Source organism: Thermobia domestica, chromosome 7, assembly GCF_964235325.1.
Source record: "Thermobia domestica chromosome 7, izTheDome1.hap1.1, whole genome shotgun sequence".
In the NCBI taxonomy this organism is placed as follows: domain Eukaryota; kingdom Metazoa; phylum Arthropoda; class Insecta; order Zygentoma; family Lepismatidae; genus Thermobia; species Thermobia domestica.
Window position 1 is genome coordinate 35,842,409 of NC_137460.1, and position 23,549 is coordinate 35,865,957.

The following is a 23,549-nucleotide window of genomic DNA, read 5'->3' on the forward strand; positions in this document are numbered from 1 at the left end:
AGTGAATATCTCGTTTTGGTTGTGATAGACCTGGTTCACCTGGTTTCACCCAGGCCTTTTTTCGTTTAGGGTTCTCGTAATGGATCCACTTCTCATCACCCGTAATAATTCGATGCAGAAACCCCTTTCTGCTCTGTCGTTGAAGCAGCAATTCGCAAATGGTTTTTCGTCTTTCAACGTCTCTGTCTTTCAATTCATGTGGAACCCAATGTGACATCTTTTGAATCATTCCCATGGCTTTCAAGCGTTTGGAGACTGTTGTTTGATCAACGCCTAATGCTGCTGCAAGTTGTTCCTGCGTTTGACACGAATCCTGCTCGAGCAATGCTGTCAATTCTTCGTCTTGAAATTTTTTTGGCTGTCCAGCTCGCTCTTGGTCTGCCAAGCCGAAATCACCACTTCTAAACCGTGCACCACTTCTGACACGTTCGCTCAGCTAAAGCATGGTCACCATACACTTCCACCAAAATACGATGACTTTCAGTCGCACTTTTCTGCATGTTAAAGTAATGCAGCAGGACACCCCGCAAAAACACTTTATCAGGCACAAATTGCGCCATGTTCACTTAACTACAAACTGGTGTTGTTGACGCTTTAATCCACTACCCTATACTACGAACGATACGCGATGACAGGGGTTTGCAACACATGTGTGGATACACGGAACTGTGGGACGCTCCGTTCGTTGCGCCATCTCTTGTCCACCCGCACGAATTAATTCCTAGACCAAATACTATACGAGGCCGGAAACATGCACATTATGCAAAAATGATGAAAAATGAATGGGAGCTTTCGAAATGTGGATGTGAAGAAGAAGTGAGAGAAAATGCTGGGTTGAGCGGAAAGCGAATCCTATCAGGTATTAGAAATGGTGGGGGAGAAAATAACAATTTTAGATATTATTAAGAAGAGGAAGAGAAACTGGTTGGGACATTGGCTAAGAAGGAACTGTATCATGAGAAACGAACTAAAGGTTATGGCGGCAGGAAAGAGAGGAAGAGGAGGAAGGAGGCTAGAATTAATGGACGATATTAAAACAGAAAAGTCGTGCCTGAAGACGAAGAGGTTAGCTGAAGATTATGGAGCATGGAAGCTTCTCAACTGCAGCAAGTTACCTGACAATAATGACCTATGATGATGATGAATCTACTTGTGTACCACTTCTCTTCGAAGTCTTTCAATGGTATAATGTCTGATCTTTTGCCGATCTACCATCATGGAACTCCTATTTTGATTTTAAAATGTTCAGAATTTATCATCCCCATCCTCCAACACAAACTTTTCAACAGTACGATAGAAGTGCAAAGAAGAAAAGTCATTGAGTGTGTGTTGTGGGTAAGAGCAAGAAAGAACATTGTTTCTTTTATTCTTTTCAGCAATGGAAACACCGGAAAAGTTGTTGGTATTGGAGAAATACCAGACAAATACCTTGGCGAGAGAGGTGAATTGAATTATGATCCTCGAACAACCGAAGCAAGGTGAGATTCACTATTCGCACAACAAATTAAATTATTTGGGTTTCGCAAAAACTACTTATAGTTAAGAATCCTGCCAAAAAAAACTGATTTTAAGCAATATTTAAGACCTACGTACGACGTCAGAACAGGAGTTTTTACATAAGATATTGTTATGAAGAAGCAGTAAGTGCCAAGGAGGCAATGAGTGTTGTATATTGTAAAGGGTGCACCAGAAGTTCTTCCATAATTTTAAAAGCCAATAAATTTAAAACCAAATGAGATACGGCAATATACTTTCCTATTTCTTGAAAGTGCACAGAATGCTGTTTTTAAATCGACGTGTTTTAAACAAAACTTCGCTCAAATGATAGTCTCTGTTATTGATATAAAGAGCGAAGCTGATGTGAAGTGCGCGCTGCGTTGCTAGCGACGATCCGCCGTTAAAAGGGAAAAAAATCCTCAACAAAAAATGGGACGTTCTCCCGAGCACGCCATGGTATATACACTGAAAAGAGCATGTACACTATTGTACGACAACATGCTCCCCACCACTGTACATAATCCCATGCTCCCCATCCGAAATTGTCCCCTCTCAAGCCAGGGAGTTTGCCGTTATATCGTACCAAAAAACGAAAAATTTTTCGTACGGTGATTTTCTCATTTCCTTCTACTTTCTTCATTCCACCAGTTCATTTATTTTCGTCATCATATCTCCTTTAGCATATACATCGTAACTATGGGACGTAAAACTGAAATATTCAATTTTTTTTCATATACCAAGGTACACTGCGTCGTTGAAGATGTGATACCTCGTATGTCCAATTTTTTTGTGATTTTGAGTTTTTGGCATAAACCTGATGAGTAAGCAATAACCGGTGTTGTAGCAAACTATCATGCGTCACAAGACATCGATTGCTGAGAAACAATCGATTACAGCGTTTGCTTGCATGTCGATTGTTGGCAACTGCAGGTGATACCTCGTATGCCAGTGAGTTTAATGTATTATAGCCATATGTGCTGGGACGAGAGCAGCTGCATCAGCGCGTTTTTAAAGGATAAAGCACCTTTTAGAAGGTTTGAAATGTTAATATTGTGAATATATATATAGTGACTTTTTTTCGTCTCCTGAAAAACTAAGAAATTAGACATACGAGGTATTGCATCTTCAACCACGTCTGGTATGCAATACTGAAGGATGAAAATAAGTTTCACATGCTGTGTCACTCCCAAGGGGCAAAGATTGTGAAACTTGAACCATACATAGAAAATAGTATCTTAAAAACTTTTTTTTAGGTGAATGTGTGAAAGCAATACTTTATTTCTGTATTCGGAAGTTGAAGGGCATTAATTAGTAGAAGAGCAGGCCCGTATTCAGGGGAGGTCTAGGGGGGCGGGCCCCTCTAAATTTTTACTGACCCCCTCTAAAATTTTCACAGGCTTGCATATGAACTATAATATGGTGATGAACTATAATATTTTTGGATCGGGCCCCCCTAACTTTCATCGGGCCCCTCTACATTTTCGGGCTGGCTACGGGCCTGTAGAAGAGCATTTGTTGTTGGAAAACAATCGAAGTAAAAAGAACATTAACAATTAAGGATGAATTAATTTATTGACAATATGTATCTTTATATTGATAAATAATTTACTTCGTTTTTATAACATTTATTTGTCTTGGTATAATACATATCATTCAACTAATTTTGTTATTTTTTGTTTTTCCAGTGACTTCAATCCAGGAGCACTGCCACCTGGGGCCGCTCAGAATAATGACTATGACAGTCCACCAGAGAATCCAACGGAACAGAAACGGTAAGAATTTTGGAGAAGCTTGCTAGAGACTGTGAGACTTAAATGTACCCAGTCGTTGAGCACAACAAGGATGTTATAAAATAGACGATCTGCCCATACGTATCTTCATCATATGAACACAGTGAAGCCAAAAAACAACAGTGCATCGTCTGAGCCGGAACATCTGATTGGCTACTCTCGTTTCCGCCATGATTGTTGGCTCGAAACATTGTGATCTTAGTGGCGCGGAATGGGCAGAGTAGGTGTGGCGAAGCTGTGACGTATGGTTTCACGATTTTGTTGTATGGGCAGATTCTCTATTTTATAACACCCTTGGAGCACAAGATATATCGGTCTGGTGTGCAGTGTTGCCAAATTATTGCTATAGAGGGAACTATATCGTAGATTATAGTATGTCTGATATGATAAATAAAGTAAATATTGTAAGTCAACATGCAAAATATAATCGCGATCTAAGAAATTCGCCTGATTATTTAAGACGAGTTGAAAAATTATTCTGTACAGATTAATTCAGATAGATAGAAAAAACATTCCCGTACTATAGTGTGAAGCACATTATTTGGGGATTGAAAGGAACTTTGAGTCCCGTTGAGTTTGAGATATATATATGCATTTAATCGATAGTTTAATAATATACTAATTGAAAATATGAATCTCTAGTTATATTGGAAATCTCCCCCACCAACAAGTTCTGAAATAAGGATGTTGTATAGTATTACAAAAATTTTAAAGATACTGATTTAGTATGATGTATATAAAAAATATTTCTAAAAGATCAATGCTATAACAGCATTCAGAAGTATTTTATTTAATTTTTATTTAAGGAAATAATTTGATATTTGATTTTTTTTAAAAAAAAAAGTACTAGCTGAACCTGCGCTCTCTACACAGCGCATCAGTGGGGATTGGGAAGGGGGAACCAGGGGGCCGCCCCAAGGGTTTCGACAATATACTTTAGAACTTCGTAATTTTTCTCTAGGAAGGAATAGCAATTGCCTTCCATGTACTCTATTTCAAAACAAAATTTGCACACAGTATGTAATAAACAATTTCATTACACACACAATTAATTATGTCAGTGATATATAGTGTTCAATGGCCAAAAAACTCCAAACAATAAAGATTCGTCTTAGACTGGAGAAATGGTTGACCTTCGTTTTTAATTATCATTTGGGTACGAAACAAACGCCTAAGAGATATACTGCTCCCGTATACAATTATGTGGTGTTGGAATGTATAACTCGTAAGATATGATGCTTTACTTTTCTAAAATTTCAACACTTCCAGTCAGTGGCGTAGCAGCTGCCCCCGCAACCCCCGCAGTGCGGGGGGGCCCGAGGTATAGGGGCCTCGAAATCTTGCAATGAATAAAAATTTAAAAAAGTAGAACATCAACCTTTCTTCTATCGGCTTTACAACTAGGGCCCCTTCTCTATACTTTGCGAAGGGGGGGAGCAAAAGTGTGCTACGCCACTGCTTCCAGTGTACTCCTAAAAATGTAATAAAGAAATAACTGTAATGTTTTATAAATATGCAATTAGAACTGAACAATCTACGCAAAATTTGCAATCGATCAGTGAAAACGGTATCTTTCTAGAGGTTTTAGTTCCCGAGTACTCACTGTCGAAAGGACTGACCAAAAACATATAAAAGTCCATAAACATATAAACTTTTCTTTGGAGACAAACATATAAACCTAGCATTTTAATGTATAGATTAGCTGAACCTGCGCTCTCTACACAGCGCATCTTTCACATATAAGCATGAATCTTCATATCATTCCCCACTAGGGCTGTTACGATAATCGAGTAATCGATAACAATTCGATAAAATTTCAAAACCGTTTCATCGATAAAGAATTTTAATTTTATCGAATTATCGAACTTTCGAAACTCCCGAAATGTTTGAGACTCTCGAAATGATCGAGACTCCCGAAATGTTCGGGGCTCTTGAAGTGTTCGAGGGACTCGAAGTGTTCGAGGCACTCGAAATGTAAGAAACATTAGACAACTTCGAGACACTCGAACTGTTCGAGAGTCTCGAATTGTTTGAAAGCAGCAAATACAGAAATATAACAATATGATCGCATTTGTCGAGTTGCTTGAATATTTTGAAAAGTACGGGATTATCGGAGTGTTCGGAAGAAACAATGCATTCGAGGTTGTCATAGTTGTATATAATATGTATTACATATATGCAGGGTGTTCATTTTAAAACTTCTCTCCTTAGCAACTAAGTGAAGGAAAAGTTTTTTCCCCACAGATCTGTACAAGGTTTAAGCAGTCTGTCAGAAGAGAGAAAGAGGAGGAGAAAACGTGCATCACCCAAAATGGAATTGGAATCGAAGACACCATTAGTCCACTAATAGTCACTTTGCCGATTGCGCCAATAACGGGACAGGTAGAAAAATAATTTTACATATGGTTTCGACAAATACAACTTTGTAATAACTTATCAAATGAAAAAAGTTGTTTGACTAGTTTGGCTGCAAGAAGGAATCATTGGAGAGGTGAAGGAACCGAACTGTCCATCACTACTTTTGATAATACCCGAAACTTCGATAATACTCGAAATATCGATAATACCCGAAACTTCGATAATACTCGAAATGTCGATAATACTCGAAACTTCGATAATACTCGAAATGTCGATAATACCCGAAACTTCGATAATACTCGAAATGTCGATAATACCCGAAACTTCGATAATACTCGAAATGTCGATAATACCCGAAACTTCGATAATTTCATATACTCGAACGGTTTCGAGTAACCGATGACAAGTCGATAAATTTCCACTCTCGAAATTCGATAGGTCCTCAGCCTTATCGAACACCTCTATTCCCCACAACATCTGTACATGTCCGTTTACAGACACAAGTAAGAGACGTCTCGATAAAAATCGGCAAGGGGTACCATAAAGGGGAGATTTTTCGATTATTTGTTCAATACCTCACATCGTTTGCAAGATTGAGCCTACTTTCATTTAGTGTTTCTAATTCTTGTAGTGTTTTCTTTCTTCTTGGATGCAGTATGAAATAAACAAACACATTACATACACCATTAACTATGTCAGTGATATATTGTGTTCTTTGGGCAAAACACTCCAAACAATGAAGATTCATATTAGCCTGAAAAAAATGGTTATCCTTCGTTTTTCGCTATAATTTGGGCATAAAACCAACGCCTGAGAGATCTACAACTCCTGTATACAAGTATGTTTTGTTGGAATGTATAAGTCATAGGATATTATGCTTTACTTTTTTAAAAAATTTGAACACTTCCTGTGTACTCCTTAAAAAATTAATAAAGAAATAACGGCCACGTTTTTTTTTTAATATTCAATTAGAACTGAACAATCTACACAAAATTTGGAATCGATTAGCGAAAATGTCACATTTCTAGCAGTTGTGGTTTTCGAGATCTCATTGTTGGAAGGATTGGTGACAAATATATAAACCTGGCATTTTAATATATGGACATGAAGATGTCTATAGCCTTTCAATTTCAAGTGTGCCCTCACACTGAGAAAAAAAATGTAGGTGGCATACTTAAAAACGTAGGTTACATTCGTAATTCCTGTAGTTTCTGGACTTAACGTACAACCGTATATAACATCCTGCAGCAAACGTATAGCTGAAAAAGTATGTATTATACGCACTGTCTGCATAAGTGCAATGACGTCATTCGTGTGACGTCATCTGCAGTAACAAATATATACGGAGGTGATATCTAGCTTTGTGACGTCAGGATCGTATGTAGCATGTGGGTTAATAATGACGACACACACTGACTATCAGGACGGAGCATAATTTCAAGAAGTATGCAATATACGTTCTTTACGTATGTTTCTTTCGTTCAACCCCAAGACAGCATCTATATTGTACTTGTGCCCCGTACGTACGACTAGATACAGTATACGTATTGTACGTATGTATTATACAGATTTTCCTTATGTCGCACACAGCTTGTCCAGATACAGCATACAGAATATCCATATGCACCATACAGAGTGCACATATGTAGCTTACAGACTGTATGCATGCAGCATATAGATTATACGTATGTCGCGTACAGGTTGGCCATATGTAATGTATGGATTGGATGTATATAGCTAATAGGTTGTCCATATGAAATATACGGATTTTACCTGTATCGCATACGTATTGCCTTCTTGTAATATATGGATTGGACATATGCAGGATCTAGATTGTACGTATAGTGCACCATTATTAAAGTGCTGCAACATACTGCAAAATGCATGATACATTCTTACTGTAATGTTGTCAAATATTGTTTTACTCTGTATGAAAACTAAATAGCTTAAAATATGTTTGATCTCCTTTGTGCCAATAATAATAAAATTAACAATCTTAGTTTGGAGCAGTGAAAGTGTCCAAAGAAATGTATTTACCTGCAGGGTGTCCTATAAGTTCCTGCAGGTAAATTTCCCTATTCTTTGGGAACTTTCACTGCTCCAAAGCAAGTGATAAAAGGAGTTAATTTTAAAATTATGGGCACAAAGGAGATCAAACATATGTTAAGCTATTTAGTTTTCATACAGAGTAAAACAATATTTGACAACATTACTGTAAGAATTTATCATATGCTTTGTTGTTAGTTAGTTCCAGCACTTTAATAATAATGCAAAATGCACAGCCATATACAATCCTATATTCAAACTCAAACAACTTCTCTGTACATTTTAATTAACAGGTATGTTTTTTTTTTTTTTTTTTTTTTTAATGTCGCAACAATTAAAAGTATGGTGTCAGCTGAAAACGTGTTCGCTCACAAGATAATTTCTACTCAGTACTCGCCATAAAAATGCAACACCAAGAAGGAGGCTGGGTAGCTGCGCCAAAGTTCCCAGGCCGATACCTAATAGTAAGTGCAGAATACGCTTAAACGTCCGCCGTATTCGCTGTGCGACAACGTGGTGACAGCGGAGGCGTTGTGCAGCCATCGACTAAACATATTTATCCTTCCCTGCTCTAGACATTCTGCAAATTTGGATTTTCGTGGGTGCATCCTTCTCAGTGCAACATTTTAAGCAACGAGCGGATTAACAGTCTCATACATTGCTTAAAGAAAGAGCAATGATTCTCAGAATTACTCGGAAGATATTATATATATATATATATATACAATAATTTAAAACTGTTATTTCAAACTTTGCAATTCAGAGCACGAAAAGAACTATAGCTAAAGGAACACTGATTTTAGCCAGATAGTAACTAGTAAACTCAATCACACTCAGTACCATTAGTTCATGGTGTTATCCGTAAGTCAGAGATCATGGTATCTCATTTCGTGTAGACTTTTGCATTTGTTTAATGCTAAAAATGTATTTTATCGCTACTTGAACCCAGTACCATATATATATACCGACAGGACGTACCTTAGTCACAAGGTGACATGAGTGAAACACTAAACTATTCGATTGACACCTGCGGCCTTGTCAACACTAGAGAAAGTTACAAAGTGATTAAGTAAATACGGAACATAGTTCATACAAAGTATAGCGATGTATGAAGTCTCCGTTTCATACGACTTGGATAAAGGATACATCTGAAATTGCAACAAAAAATATATGATTTCTCTGGATAATTTGGATTAGTCCAGAATTCGAACACATATACGTTGGTAAGTCGAACTTTTTTTTTTTTTTTTTTTTTTTTTTTTTTTACTTCTTTCTTCGGATTCCCAATAAAGTTGACTACTGAAAAGCTGAGTTACAGATTCTGTATTAAAACAACACCTTTGCTAGACATGTTCAGTATACACATTGTCTTACATACAGAACAATACATTAGTTATTAATGCATGTCTGAAATAATAGTGCTTCGTATAGAATTTTACTTCATTCAAACGTAATAGCACGAAGATAAAAAAATATTGCGAAAGATAATGTTCTTATTACAGAGAAAAAGAGTTGAAATGACTTAACAGTAACAAACATTTTCTTTAAACAGAGACAATATTTTATTCTAATTTATGGAAGAAAGAAATAATTTGTAGTACAGTATCTTTATTAGGGTTATATGTTCGTACAAAAGAATGTAAGTACAATTGGGTCTGTCTTCAGAAAGGACGTATTTTTAGCCACAACCTACACTGCTTCTTTTCACTGTCTTTCAAGCAGAATCCTGGTTTGATGCACGAAATACCTGAAACAAAAATCAGAAAACATTTAAAATGTTACATTCGGTGTGCTCAACTTGGTTGTACTTAACAATACAAAGTATCTTAACATTTTTGAGATTAAATGGACAAAATCTGTTCGGTCAGGTATGGACTTTTAGGTTGCACATAGAAAAATTACGAAGTGTTTATTGATGCTGAATAACAACTCAAAATGTATTACTATTCAAAAGTAAGTGGGTACCCCAATGGTGTTCGGGGTACCATGGGGTATCTAATGTCTGTATTTTTTTAGATATATGGAAATGTATGTCTCTAAAATGTAAGGAACTGACATCTGTTTACCGAAAACCTCAACTCGGTAAGCCTTATGGATATTGAGATATGGGAAAATAAAGAGCGACACCATAGAAGTGTGGGGTTTGAGTACTAGATGGTGCAGTTTCGGAAATGTAATTACGAGGGCTTACAACAACCTCAAAAGTAATTTCAATTAAATACACTACACACACGCCCTGATGGGGCTTTTCGGGTACCATGATATTCCCAGAACTCTCATTTCTAAATATTCTAAAATATGTCTTAATAACGTTTTAAAGAACTTTAGAGGTGTGTGTTTGCCGAAACTGCAAGTCGGTATGCCTAACAGTTACCGAAATATGGTGAAATAAAAAGCGACACCATAGGTACGTGGAGCTTGCATATTAGACAGTACAATTTAGAAAATTAATTAAAATATGACTATCAAGATATTGTCAAATAAAGGGAGGATCCATACAGTTATGGGATTTTCGTGTTAGGTGGTAAAGTTTCCGAAACCGGTCATGGAAAGTTAATAAGCATCAGTAGCAATTTCATCTTAAAGTAATTAGGTACTTCCATGGAGTTTAAGAACATCATGGGGTCTACCAAGGTTAAATTTTAAAAGCTTTGGAAAATATATTTTGACATTTGTAGAGAGTATTAGAAATATGTATTTACCTAAAATTTCCAGCTAGTACATCTAGCAGCTAGAGAGACACCATACAATAAAAGCGTATTAGATCTTGAAATTTCAGAAAACAATTATTGATCCTAACAAAAGTTAAATAAGATGGTACTTCTATGGGTTAAGTGACTACCTCAGACTTGTCAGTACAATTTCGATCGAAAGATTAATTCAGCTCTAAATTTTCTTTGGACAATTCCAAGCGTTCATCGGGCTCTGAAATAAGTGAACATTTTTTGTCAATATCTAATACAGCAAGCGAGATATAAGAAATTATTTTATGACGTCGTAAAAATAAAGACCCACATGGATTTGTACTTTTGAGTCTTTGCTGTAAGAAGAAATTTCAGAAAACAACCGTATATACCTTAATAGAAAATTAAATGGGCGGGAGCACGGTGGCTTGTTGGTAGAGTGCTTACCTCTGGTGTATTGGGTTCGTGGTTCGATCCGCGGCCGTCAGTTTGTAGTGGACATCGTATTCGTGGGTTTTCTAGGGGTACTACCTCTCCTCCCACCTTTGCATTCCATCAATTCTGTCAACAACATTCACTTGCTTTAATCGTAATCTCCCTGAGACTAAAATGCATAATCGTGGGTCGCTACACTGAAATATTTCCTTTTATTTAATTTTAAAATGAAATAGGGAGTTAAGTATGATCGTATCTCTATGGGATAAGTGAAAACTCCAATAGTTTCTGCAAAAGAAGACTAGTTAAAAACCCTACCACTAAGCTACTGTATCCCCGTCCATTGAATTGTCTATTAAGGTATATACAGTAGTTTCCTGAATTTTTTTCTTATGGGAAAGACCCAAAAGTACAAATCCATAAAGATCTATTTTTACGTCATAAAATATATAATTCCTTATATCTTCTCGACTATCTTAGATATTGACAGCGACTTTTCATTCTTTTGCACAGCTCGATGAACCCTTGGAATTGCCTGAAGAAAACCTAGGACTGAACTAAATTTTCGATCGAAATTGTACTAAGGTACTCATTTAACCCATAGAAGTACCCATCTGATTTAATTTTGTTGCGACCAATAATTGTTTCCGAAATTTCAAGATCTCATACGCTTTTATTTCAGTGTTTCTCCAGATGTTAGATGTACTAGCTGGAAGTTTTGGGTAAACACATATTTCAAATATTGTTTACAAATGTCAGATTATATTTTCAAAAGCTTTTAAAATTTAATTTTGGTAGACTCCATGATGTTCTAACACCCCCTGAAGATATCTAATTACTTTAAGATGAAATTGCTACTGGTGTTTATTAACTTTCTATGACCGATTTCGGAAATTTTAGCATCTAACACTAAAACCCCTTAACTGTGTTGGTCCTCCCTTTATTTGACAACATCTTGATAGCCGTTAGTCATATTTTAATTCAATTTCCGAATTCTAGCGTCAAGTATGCAAGTCCCACATACCTATAGTATCGCTCTTTATTTTCCCATATCTCGGTATCCATAAGGCTTACCGAGTTGCAGTTTTCAGTTAAAAAAAAAAAAAAAATCAGTTGTTTACATTTTAGAGACATGTATTTCCAAATATCTAAAATGCAGAAATTAGGTACCGCATTGGAACCCCATTGGAGTACTCACTTACTTTTGCATAGCAGGGTAAAAACGCCAATGGTTGTCACTTTAAGGTTGAAAACACTATTTTGTCTCTTCTCTGAGCATCGTGAATCTGTCGGAGCTGTACCATAGTTGGAAGGACTCACTGATCCTTCCTATAATGACCATATAGTCAGAATTCAAAAAGGAGTAGCCGTTGAAGGAAAAACAATATTTTAAAATCCTTGCACCAGTAGTCGTCACCTTAAAATCAAAATGTTCCAGTAGTAGTCAGGATTTTCTACCAGTATTCGTCACTCAAATAACTTGATATAATTTATTCAAAAACGCACTGTGTATCAGTTTAGGGTTAAGAATACAATATAAAGTAGTAAGCTTAATAACTTTGCATCACTTTTAGCACTCAAGAAAGAAAATAGAAACGTTTTTACATACTTTTTAAAGCAATTTCAGAAAGAAAAATGTTAACTGAATTCAAAAGTTAACTGTATATCACTTTCACGTTAAGAGTACAATATTAAATACTATGTTTAATAACTATACATCACTTTAAACACTCAAGAATGAAAATAAACGTTTGTACATTCATTTTAAAAACAATCTGAGAAATAAAATAAGTTAACTGAATTCAAAATTTAATTATACATCACCTTAAGCTTAAGAATACACTATAAAATACTGAGATTAATAAAAAATGAAATCTTTAACGTCCCACGGTTATGCTGGTTAGGCTAAAGGAGACGGTGATAATGAGAAATGACTGAAATGGTGGAATAAAGAAAGTGGCAGGAAATGGGAGAACTCCGAGAAAACCCACGAGCACGGTGTTTGTCCACCACAAAGTCCACACGGCGCGAGCTGGGATCGAACCAGGGACCCCCTGCACCGGAGGTGAACGCTCTACCACTGAGCCACCGAAGAGTAGACGACTGAAGGCGCAAGTAGCATACAAATTTATGATGCTGAAGGCGTTATTTTTCACAGCTATGGAGGAAAGAGATAGAAACAAAAAAAAATAACAGGGAATCTTTGTTTTACGTCCTACGAATATGCTATGTAGGTTGACGGTCAGAATTGAGTAATGAAAATTGATGATCTTGGAATACGATTTGGCCGAATAACGAGGGAGAAAATAATCATTGATTAAATATTAAATTGAAAAGAATTAAGAACCTGACGCTTAAATACTTATCTATCCGGCACCCATCTTGATCCCCATAAAATATCATGAAGTGCTTGATTGATTCTAAACCCAATAATAGTAATAGTAATTTAACAAGAAACACAGAATATATAATTTACGCACCTTGAAATGTAGAAATTAATGATTGTAATCCCCAGCTTTCCAATAGACCTTTGATTTCTTCAAATGAAGATTCGGATATCTTGTTTCTTCTCAAGCAATAATGGGTTACAATAATCAGTTGCAGTCCAAAGCCAAGTCACTAAGTGAAGCATGAATATAAAAGAATTCATTAGTTAGATGCATACAAAATCCTACGCATGTAAATCCGAATCTACTTATATTAAATTGTAAATTTAAACAAACTAAATTATACTACAGTTATAGTGACATAAAACATACATTAAATAAGGTATACAGGGTGTCTCAAAAGTCCCCTGACATAGGGTAACTCTGTTATTATCAGAGTTACAACAAAATGTAGGAGAGGAAAGCATCTCCAAATATGATGTTTTCAATCTAAAGTGAAGGAATTTTTAAAATCGGATGACTCGTTTGCGCTGTACACTCTTTATGCGCCTAATGTGAAATGAAAATGCAACGTTCCCATTTACCTGGACCTACAACATAAGTGAATGAAGTTACTTTCTTTTGCGCTAACATTTCGATGGCCAGCCCCCGTTTCAAACAGGAACTTCATTCACTTATGTTGTGGGTCCAGGTAAATGACAACGTTGCATTTTCATTTAAATTTGGGTGCATAAAGAGTATACAGCACAAATATCTCGTCCGATTTTTTTTGAAAAAAAAAAAAAAAAAGTGTTCACTTTAGATTGAAAACGTCATATTTCGATATGATTTTTCCTCTTACATTTTGCTGTAACTCTGATAATAACAGAGTTACCCTTTGTCAGGGAACTTTTGAGACATACTGTATACATCATAAGAAGTTCCTTTCTAAATTCTACACGGATGTGGTTTCATTGAATGTGAGGTGGGTGATACACATTAGGCCTTTTGGGAGTACATCACACGGACGACCGTAATTTTGTGTTCAAAATTTTTATTATGAACTGGTGGGATATGTGATACATATGGCCACGGGCTAGAATTTTCTCAGTATGTCAAAAATGCAATCAGATTTCATGCAGCTTAATTTGGTGAAAAGCTATTGCCAATTGAACGTTACATTTACCTCTTTCTTGCAGATGTTAAACCATGCCGTTAGCACGTGAGAAATGGATCGAAATAATAAAACTGTGGGACTGGAGGAGTATATGTGCAGTGGTTGCCGATTGCAGAGTCATCCACAACGTGACTCTGTGTCACATGTTTCAGTGCTACAGTAATTAACTAAATTTGAGAAGACGAGCACATTCGTGAACATACATCGTAACGGTTCAAACTCGCGGGCCCTTTTTCCTTCCCCATTTTGAACCGGTACATGAAAATGCCATTTTCTTCATGCTTGCCTGCGCCGATTTTGAAAATTTCTTCACTAGTCGATTTCTCTCGTTGAGTACTACAAGAATCAGTTAAAATTTCGCGGCCCTTTTTTCTTCCCCATTTTGATCCGGTACATGAAAATGGGTTTTTCTTCATGCTTGCCTGCGCCGATTTTGAAAATTCCCTCACTAGTCGATTTCTCTCGTTGAGTACTACAAGAATCAGTTAAAATCTCGCGGGCCCTTTTTCCTTCCCCATTTTGAACAGGTACATGAAAATATGATTTTCTCCATATTTGCCTGCGCCGATTTTGAAAATTCTTTCAGTAATCGATTTCTGTCGTCGAGTACTACAAGAATCAGTTAAAATCTCGCGGGCCCTTTTTTCTTTCCCAACCCAATATTTTTATATATTTTGAATGTATTCAAGTATGGAACAAAAGTGTTTAATTAATTCCCTTAGTAGGCTTCTCAACTTAATATTTTTCAACTTAAATTTTATTTGTTTTGATTATTTATTTTCTTGTGACTCAATATTTAATTGCAATCGTTCATTGGGGAGAAGGGTGGCCATTCTCAAATATATAAATATAGTATTCTTAAAATTTATGTCTTCTCGTATTATTAGTTTCTTCCACTAGACCTGGAAATTGCAAAATTAATACCTGGAAAACCTGGAAAATTCAGGGAAATTGAGTTCCATATTTATGTATGAACCCTGCTATTTACAATTTTTTTCGAATAGGGAGAATTGTACAAAAGGGTGTTTTGGGAATGGTATAACAGTAGGTTTCTGGGGGTGTTGTTCGAAATGAAATAAAATCTTTAAGTTTTACGTCCCACTATTATGCTTGCTAGGCTACAGATGACTTGGTGTTGTTCGGTGGGGGTCAATGTTGCCAATTTTGGGAAAAGTCACTAAATCAGGGGAATTCGACCTCAACGATAGCGTAGGGTGACCATAAAATTTTCAGTTAAAAACGGGATAGGTTCTGGCTTTTAGATCTACCTTTGTTCTTACCAGTGCCTTGGGGCCGCGGTGGCTCAGTGGTAGAGCGTTCACCTCTGGTGCTTGGGGTTCCGGGTTCAAACCCTGCTCCCGCCAAGTGAACTTTGTGGTGTACAAACACCGTGTGCGTGGGTTTTCTCGGGGTTCTCCCGTTTCCTCCCACTTTCTTCATTCCACCATTTCATTCATCTCTCATCATCACCGTCTCCTTTAGCCTAATCGGCATAACCGTGGGACGTAAAACTCAAAAATTTCATTTCATTTCATTTATCAGTGCCTTGATATCAGAGTTCCCCCTCTCTCTCTCTTTGTTACTGAGCGGGTACTTATGAAAAAGGAAAGACACGTTGAAGTTTGTTCAACACACAACCAACTGCTAAATCTCTGCTGTCTTTCGAGCAGTACTACGAACTATAGAGTATGTTTAATATAGGGAATTTCAGTTCAATTTTTGCCTCTTTGTTGTTATTAATACTTTTAAAAGGAGTAAAGGTACTGGGTTTGTTATTTACTTCTTTCATTTACATAAATGGGACGAATACTACTTTTTTCCATCTACTGACGGGAAGGCCGGGAAACGCCCCTAAAACGGGACTGTCCCGGTCAAAACGGGACGTATGGTCGCCCTACGAATAATTTTTCCGATTGGAGACTTTTATGGGTGATTTTTAAATGACGATTCAGCTACTTATACATTTAGCGACTTTTTGCTGCAAACAAAATTTTCATCTGTAGAGAAGCATTATTAGTTCAAAACAGTTTTTGAACTAATAATGCTTCTGTTTGTTCTTTTTTCTGTTTGTTTGTTTTAATCAGCGCAAGTGATGAAGAGTTTGGAAATACAGCGTTCCCACTGGCCCACAATCCTGCATTGTTATGTTGCCCTTGTCCTCTAACGAAGAAGAACTACAAACTTGATGTCCTTTAGTTCGCAGTTTCCGTTGAGAGACACACGTAATACATCTTTACCGATAGCAAAAAGATTAGCTATAGATGCGAGAATAAAGGCGATGTGGATGTTTGTTATATTTGTTCTTTGGGGTCTTTTAATTATTCTGCAGTTTTTCTTTTACAAAAAATTGCTTAACGTAAGTACTGTAGTGTTAATTATTTCGGAACTATTTTGACTCCACAATATGAACAAAAGTACCCGAAACAATCTGAAATGATCCCTGAATTCAAGGATTGGTTGCGCCCTGTTTACAAAGATGTGAGTAGAACCAGCGGCGCAAATCTGTCTTCAACATTGGGGGGGAAGGGTAAGACCGTTACCATACTTTTTATTTTGCGATGTCCAAAATAGTTATGAAGTTGAAAAACAATGTTGTGGAGTATCAGAGTTGTCTTCAGCATTGGGAAGCTGCAGATTTGAGGCTTATTCTGGGAGACGTCTATTTTATCTCACGTTCCTTTGTAGCAATTGGACAAAAATCATCAAATTTCTCCCAAAAAACACATTTCAAATCGGATTATTGGGGAAAACTCCCCCTCAGTTCCAAGATTGGAGGGGACATGTATCCGTCATCCCCCCCCCCGGGATTTGCGGCAGTGAGTAGAACATATTGTTTAGTTTACATCTACAACTTTAAAACAATGCTTATAGACAATGAATTTCTCGATTATTTTTTATAGCGACTTTTCACCCAAAATTCGAGTCGCCACCTCTCGTTTCGCAAACTTATTGTCAACAGTTTGGCAACACTGGTTGCGGGGAGAGCTACAATGGAAATGAAAATGAAATGAAATCTTTGAGTTTTATGTCTCACGGTTATGCCGGTTAGGCTAAAGGAAACGGTGATGATGAGCAATGAATGAAATGGTGGAATGAAGAAAGTGGGAGGAAACGGGAAAATCCCGAGGAAACCCACGCATGCGGTGTTTGTTCACCACAAAGTTCATTTGGCGGGAGCTGGGATCGAACCCGGGACCCCAAGCACCAGAGGTGAACGCTCTACCATTGAGCCACCGCGGCCCTAAGAGATTGAGAGTCATAAACTTAGTCACTTTCAATTTTGTAATATATATATATACTGTATATATATATTACAGTATATATTACTGTATATATATATTACATCACTGACTGATAACTAAAATGCTTGGATTGTATATATAAAAGTCACCCCCTGCCCGTAAAAAGCTTCATTCGAACTCGGAATCGAACAATTGCATCTGTAAAGCAGTGCTGAGTTGATTTTAACGTTCCTTTCAGCAGCAAGGCTGTATGAGACATGGACTTACAGATTAACGTGAAATCCGAACCACATAAGCTCCGGCCGGGAATCGAACCCGGGTGTCCCACGCCAAAGGCGTGTACACTAACCACTTAGCACGAGGGAACCCATCTGGGTAATAGTTAAGAACAGCTACTTCTCATCTCCCGTGCACGAGGATACATCTTATTGTTGCACTACCTAAACACCATAAGTACAAGGGCAAGAACTCAGTCTATTACCTGCTTTTTAACATCCTAGATCAGCGTTTCCTAACCTTTTTCAACTTGCGGCACACTACGGATGTAACTTGAATTCTCGCGGCGCACTCATAGATATTATTATTTGTAAATATAAAACTAGTATTTTTTCTGCGATTATTGATCTCCTTCTCACAGAGAAGAAAGCTCAATCACTGTTTTTTTCCCCCGTGGTAAATTATTATGCTTATTTTCATTCTAATTTAAAAATATAAAACAATTGCAATGAAATATTGGACTCAGGTTTTTAAACTAAGCTTTCTTGTTCGAAAACTGTATCCAACCTTTCACTAAGAAGTAAGATCACTAAATAACGAACGAACAAACAAATCTTTTTTACTTTTAAAATACAAATGTATTTAATTTGTCGAAAGGATTGAATGTTATTTTAAATTTTCAAGTTACAAAATAGTCTGCAACAATAAAGAAGCAATAATAGTCACAACAATGATAACCAATATATATTTTCAACATTAAAAATGTACAGAAAAGTAACACGGTATGAAACTTAAAGTTGTAGATTCATAGTAGAGGTTCATAGTAATGTGAAATAAAAATATACATTTTTCCTTCGTCTTGCAATTTGATTGCTATAGAATTAATAATTTGCTTCGACTTCCTCGCAGCACACTAGCGGCCCATTCACGGCACACCAGTGTGCCGCGGCGCACCGGTTGGGAAACGCTGTCCTAGATAGTCAATGAATAATTCCTGAAAGTATGGCGTTTCTCGTCCTTCCCTAAATGGGAAGTACGGCTCCTTAACTATAACCCTCATCTGTAAGGCAGTGTAAGCAACAAAAAATTTAAAAAAAAAAAACGCACACTGGATGTTTGCGCAACTGAGGATCAAAACATCCTCAATGGAGTATGAGAAATCGTAAACGTCAATCAAAGTGTGTTTTTGCTTATTCATTACTTCGTTAATAGTTAATTCCTTCTAGAAATAGTGAAACAATACTATGAAGAAACACTAATTAAACTAATAACTATTACGTTGTGTTTCTTACCATACCGTTTTTACCAGCCATAGAATTTGAACCTAGTACTATACTGCATTAGTCACGCCGGAACGAAGGGTGAAATTCAAACGCCTGGCACTCGTAGAGCTGTTGAAGCTGTGTTGTAGTTACGCGGCCTGCGTTGGTACTCCTCAACATAAATACGTCACTGCCCAAAACCAGGAAACATCACAGACAGAAGACAGGGGCACAATCAGTGCCTGACACTTCACGAACTCAAACCCGCCAAGACTCAACTCAACATGACCTTCAATTACGTTCTACAGTAGAAACCAAACCAATGCTAAGGCACAAACTTACCAACTACCTATATGAAAACACAAGAAAAAAAATCAAACTTTTTGGTTCCAAAGTGATGCCATAACAATAATACTAAAAAGGTTTTAATTCTCAGTAACCCAAACATTAATTAACTAGGGAACATAACAAGCAAAAATAAATAAATAGAAATCAAATCAAATTAAATTTAAAAAATAAAAACCTGACAAGTAAGCTCTCCCTGACTACTTTTTTTTTAAATTTCAGTGAGGCTGTAAAATATATCAATATCTTCGTCAAATATATATATTTCAATGTAAACAAGTTCTTTAAACAAAAGAAAGCTCTGTAGTAGAGCGCTTACCTCTGACCTGTTAGGTCCCTGGTTCGATTCCTGCTCCCGACAAATAGCCTTTTGGTGAACACTGTAGGTGTGGTTATTCTTAAGACTTTCCAGTTTCCTTACATTTTCTTGATTCCACCATTATCATGTATCTCATCGTCACCTTCTCACTTACGTTTATGTACAATCATGGGGCGTTAAACTAAAAGTAAAAAAAAAATAAAAAAAATGCAAATATCCTAATAAAAATGAGTTTTCTAGACTACACAAGTGGCCCCGCGTAGCGTAGTTGCTAACGCTCTCGCCTTCGGTGCGAACGGTCCCGGGTTCGATCCCGTTGGGGATCGATTTCCTCAGTCGAAAAAGTATCAAAAGATTTTAAGTCCAGCCATCCTGAATGAGATTTCCTTGGGTTTTCCTCATTCACAGCAGGAAAATGCCGGAGTGGTACCTAACATATAGGTCCCAGGCCGTTTTCTTCCTTCCCAAATCCTTTCTTCCCTTCCTTTACCCGGATAGTGTGCTCATCGAGGGACGTCATCCCTCATATGTGACGGGCTAACAAGGCCATTGATGCCGAAAGCCCAGAGACCTAAAGCCTAAATCTTCACTACACAAGGGAATTTTCGCGCTGAAAACGGTTTCTTAGCAATTATGTTAAGCAGTCCTGTAGTAACTCTGCACCACGTAATAAATCGTCACATATAAAACGGAATGAATAAACACATAACATTCATTTTGCTACCTTGTAACGTAAAATGTTTCAAAACATTAATATTCAAAGATTTCTCAAAATTCAGATTCACCCATTCCATTCTCCTCAATCATTAACGAGTTGTAGTCATAAACTATATTACTTACTTAGTACTATACTAAAGCAAGTTACACTAAAAGAATATATAATTAATGGAATATTTAACTAAAGTAATAGTTAACTAGTGCACTTACCCAGGTTTTTGTTTTCTTCCTGTCTTCTTTTCCGATTGTAACAACCTCGTTTCGCAAGCAAAAGACGCTAGTTCAATGACGTCAGCCATGGCGAAAGAAAGAGTGTCTATAGGCGGTCTGGATCTCACGTACAGATGGACGTATATAACGTATAACTGAAGTACTTAACATACGTATATGTATGTAAAATAGAGAAGATTGTTAGATGTCAGACATCCTGCAGCGAAATGATGTAATATCTAAGCGGGTAAAAGGCAGTACCTGTGTAGTATATGGATAAAGTACGCTCCGTACAGATTTCCTTAGTAAACATAACGAATCCTTGTATTTGTACAATATACCGCTGTCCGGATAATGGATTTTTCTCAGTGCAGAAAATATGTGAAACATATATCGACCCCATCTCCGCCTCCCTCTTAAGGAGGAAAGCTTCCCTTTGATTTGGGGAAAGTAGTGAATGGCCTCGGCTGTGTTGCCAATTTGTCATTCAGTTGTTTGGTCTTGGCGAGTGAAGATCGTAGGCTACAGAGAATGGTTAAGAGTCTTCATCCCGGCGAAATTAAAATACCGCTAATGTTACAGTAATCATCTGATATCTTCAAATAGATAAAATATAATTGAAATATGGAACAAGAGCGCCCTAGACAATATTATTTTGCGTGAGGTACCGTTATCACAAGTCACCTAGCGGCTTCCCGTTTTCAGCTGTTTAGAAACGCGAAAATAAATGCCGATTTTCAAAATGGCTGGAAATCGAAAGCAGATAAGTGAGTCGTGATAACGGTTTCTCATGTAAAATAATATTGTCATTGTCTAGGGCGTTCTTGTTCCACATTTCGATTATCATTTATCTTTTTGAAGATATCACATAATTACAGTAAAATTAGCGGTATTTTAATTTCGCCGGGCAGAGAGGCCTGTGAAGTAACTCAATGTGGCAAACCTGTCCGCATCCAACCTTTGAAGAATCTCTCACAGCAGCTTGTTCCTCATCTTTCGAGAGAAGTACTGGAAAACACCCATCGACAGCAGCGTCAGAAAGGGCACAGTTAAAATAGAAAGGCTCTAGTCGATTGAATTAGAGAAGTATAGAAAATAGCCATAATCAAATTTGAAGACAAACAAGTAAAAAAAATCTTCAAATTACATCAATACTCACTCAGATTTTTTCTATTCGCTCTAAAGTTTTTGAGGCTAACAAAATATATATAAGCTATTAATTTTGTTAGTTTAAGAACCAAAATTATTGTATGGTTTGTTAATTATGGAAACTTTGTTTGTTTGTTTGTTTGTTTCAGATCCTTAGATGAAGAAGCAGGTAAACCCTCCGAAGCAGTCAGTTCGACTACGGAGGAAGTGCCAAGGAAACTCGTAAGGTATATTGCACCGATTAAGCAATTGGCAAATGCGTTTTTGTTGTTCTGAAACGTGCACCTCAGTCAATTATAATACAGTAGGACGTCGATAATCCGAAACGTCAAAAATCTGAACGCGATCCCTTGAACCTTTTCACATTTTATCCTAGCACTAGCGATAAACAAACTTGTGTGAAGACAGTGTTTTTACAAAAGCTCATTCATATGTAATTGTTTGTGATACATATTTTTAATTTTATTTTCCCTTAGGCCTATACAAGTTAAGTTTTAAGTGTGAGTTACGAGAACAGTGTAATTTACTGTACAACCAGGTTCTTCAGAAACACTAAATGTAAGTAACCTTACGTACGGTATTGTAATTACTGTATGTACTGTATAACCACTGTATCGATAAAAGAGCATACCGTACAGTATATATAAGCCTAAATGGCATTTTCTTGGTCATTTTCGAAAATCCGAACAATTTGAAAATCCGAACTACCTGCAGTCCCAATTAGTTCGGATTATCGACATCCTATTGTATCTTTAAGAATCATTTAAAATAAACTGATGTGAACTTAATTTGAACGGTTTCAATGTTGTTAAGTAACTTCTCTCTGTTATTTCAATGATTTATGTAGAATTGTGTTCCTAAGGAGGAAATGATGTTCAAAATTTACATTTAACAAATATACGTATCATTTCACATAGTAACCTAGAATTAATTTAATTGAGAACTGGATCAGTTCATTAAAAATAATCGCAACACACAAAACATACAAAACAAATTATACTACAATTCCCAGTAGGAGCTCATGTGATTCGTACCCCACGTTAAGCTGTTAGTCCACGTCTCATATAGCCTTGCTGCTGAAAGGGACACTAAACACAAAACAACAAAAATCAAATATGGCACACGTATGATACAACTCCAAATGAAGACTAAATTTCTTTGATAAAAATAGAACTTAACATCGATAACTCTTTCCGATGGAAAGACAGTTTGCACACAAATGTATACACTGCTATGAAGAACATCACATTGAATTTTCAGAATATAGACTGTGCTTCCGTTCGCACCAAGAATTTTGAAACTGCTTCTTTCTTGAAAATAGTAATATGCATCTAAGAATTCCTTATCGTCAAGTGAATATAATTTCCATTAGCGGGGTCATTAGAGGTTCAAGGGGGGTTATTCTCCCATGAGTTAAATATTTATATACCTTCTAACCAATACGATCGAACGTGAAAATCTACTTACATCGGGAATCTTGTCCCTCCCCCTGCTCCTGAAGAATCTGAAATGACTCTGCTCTTTTCCATAAACATCTGCCAATGCAAATTACATTTATTTGTGCAATTTCACTTAAAATTAACGTATTTGAGTAATATTTTACGAAGGTGTTTCTTTAAAATCATGTTTTTTCTTGCAGGCCTGCTATCTTTGAACCAATAGCTCCAGAACCTGCTTCAGCTACAACTGAAAAACTGTCCAGAAAGAGGTAAATATCAAATAATAATAATAATAAT

At 36.7% G+C, this 23,549-nt stretch overlaps 1 protein-coding gene across 2 annotated transcripts in view; it reads left to right on the forward strand.

Annotated features, from left to right (window-relative positions):
* The window catches only part of LOC145688850 (uncharacterized), a 72,058-nt gene that overhangs the window by 7,400 nt on the left and 41,109 nt on the right, over window positions 1–23,549 (forward strand). For both annotated transcript variants that reach the window (XM_081763018.1, XM_081763017.1), the window contains exons 3-5: window positions 3,183–3,269; window positions 21,963–22,040; window positions 23,453–23,521. In XM_081763018.1, the coding sequence (XP_081619144.1) occupies window positions 3,183–3,269; window positions 21,963–22,040; window positions 23,453–23,521 (234 nt within the window). The remainder of the gene's footprint in view (window positions 1–3,182; window positions 3,270–21,962; window positions 22,041–23,452; window positions 23,522–23,549) is intronic.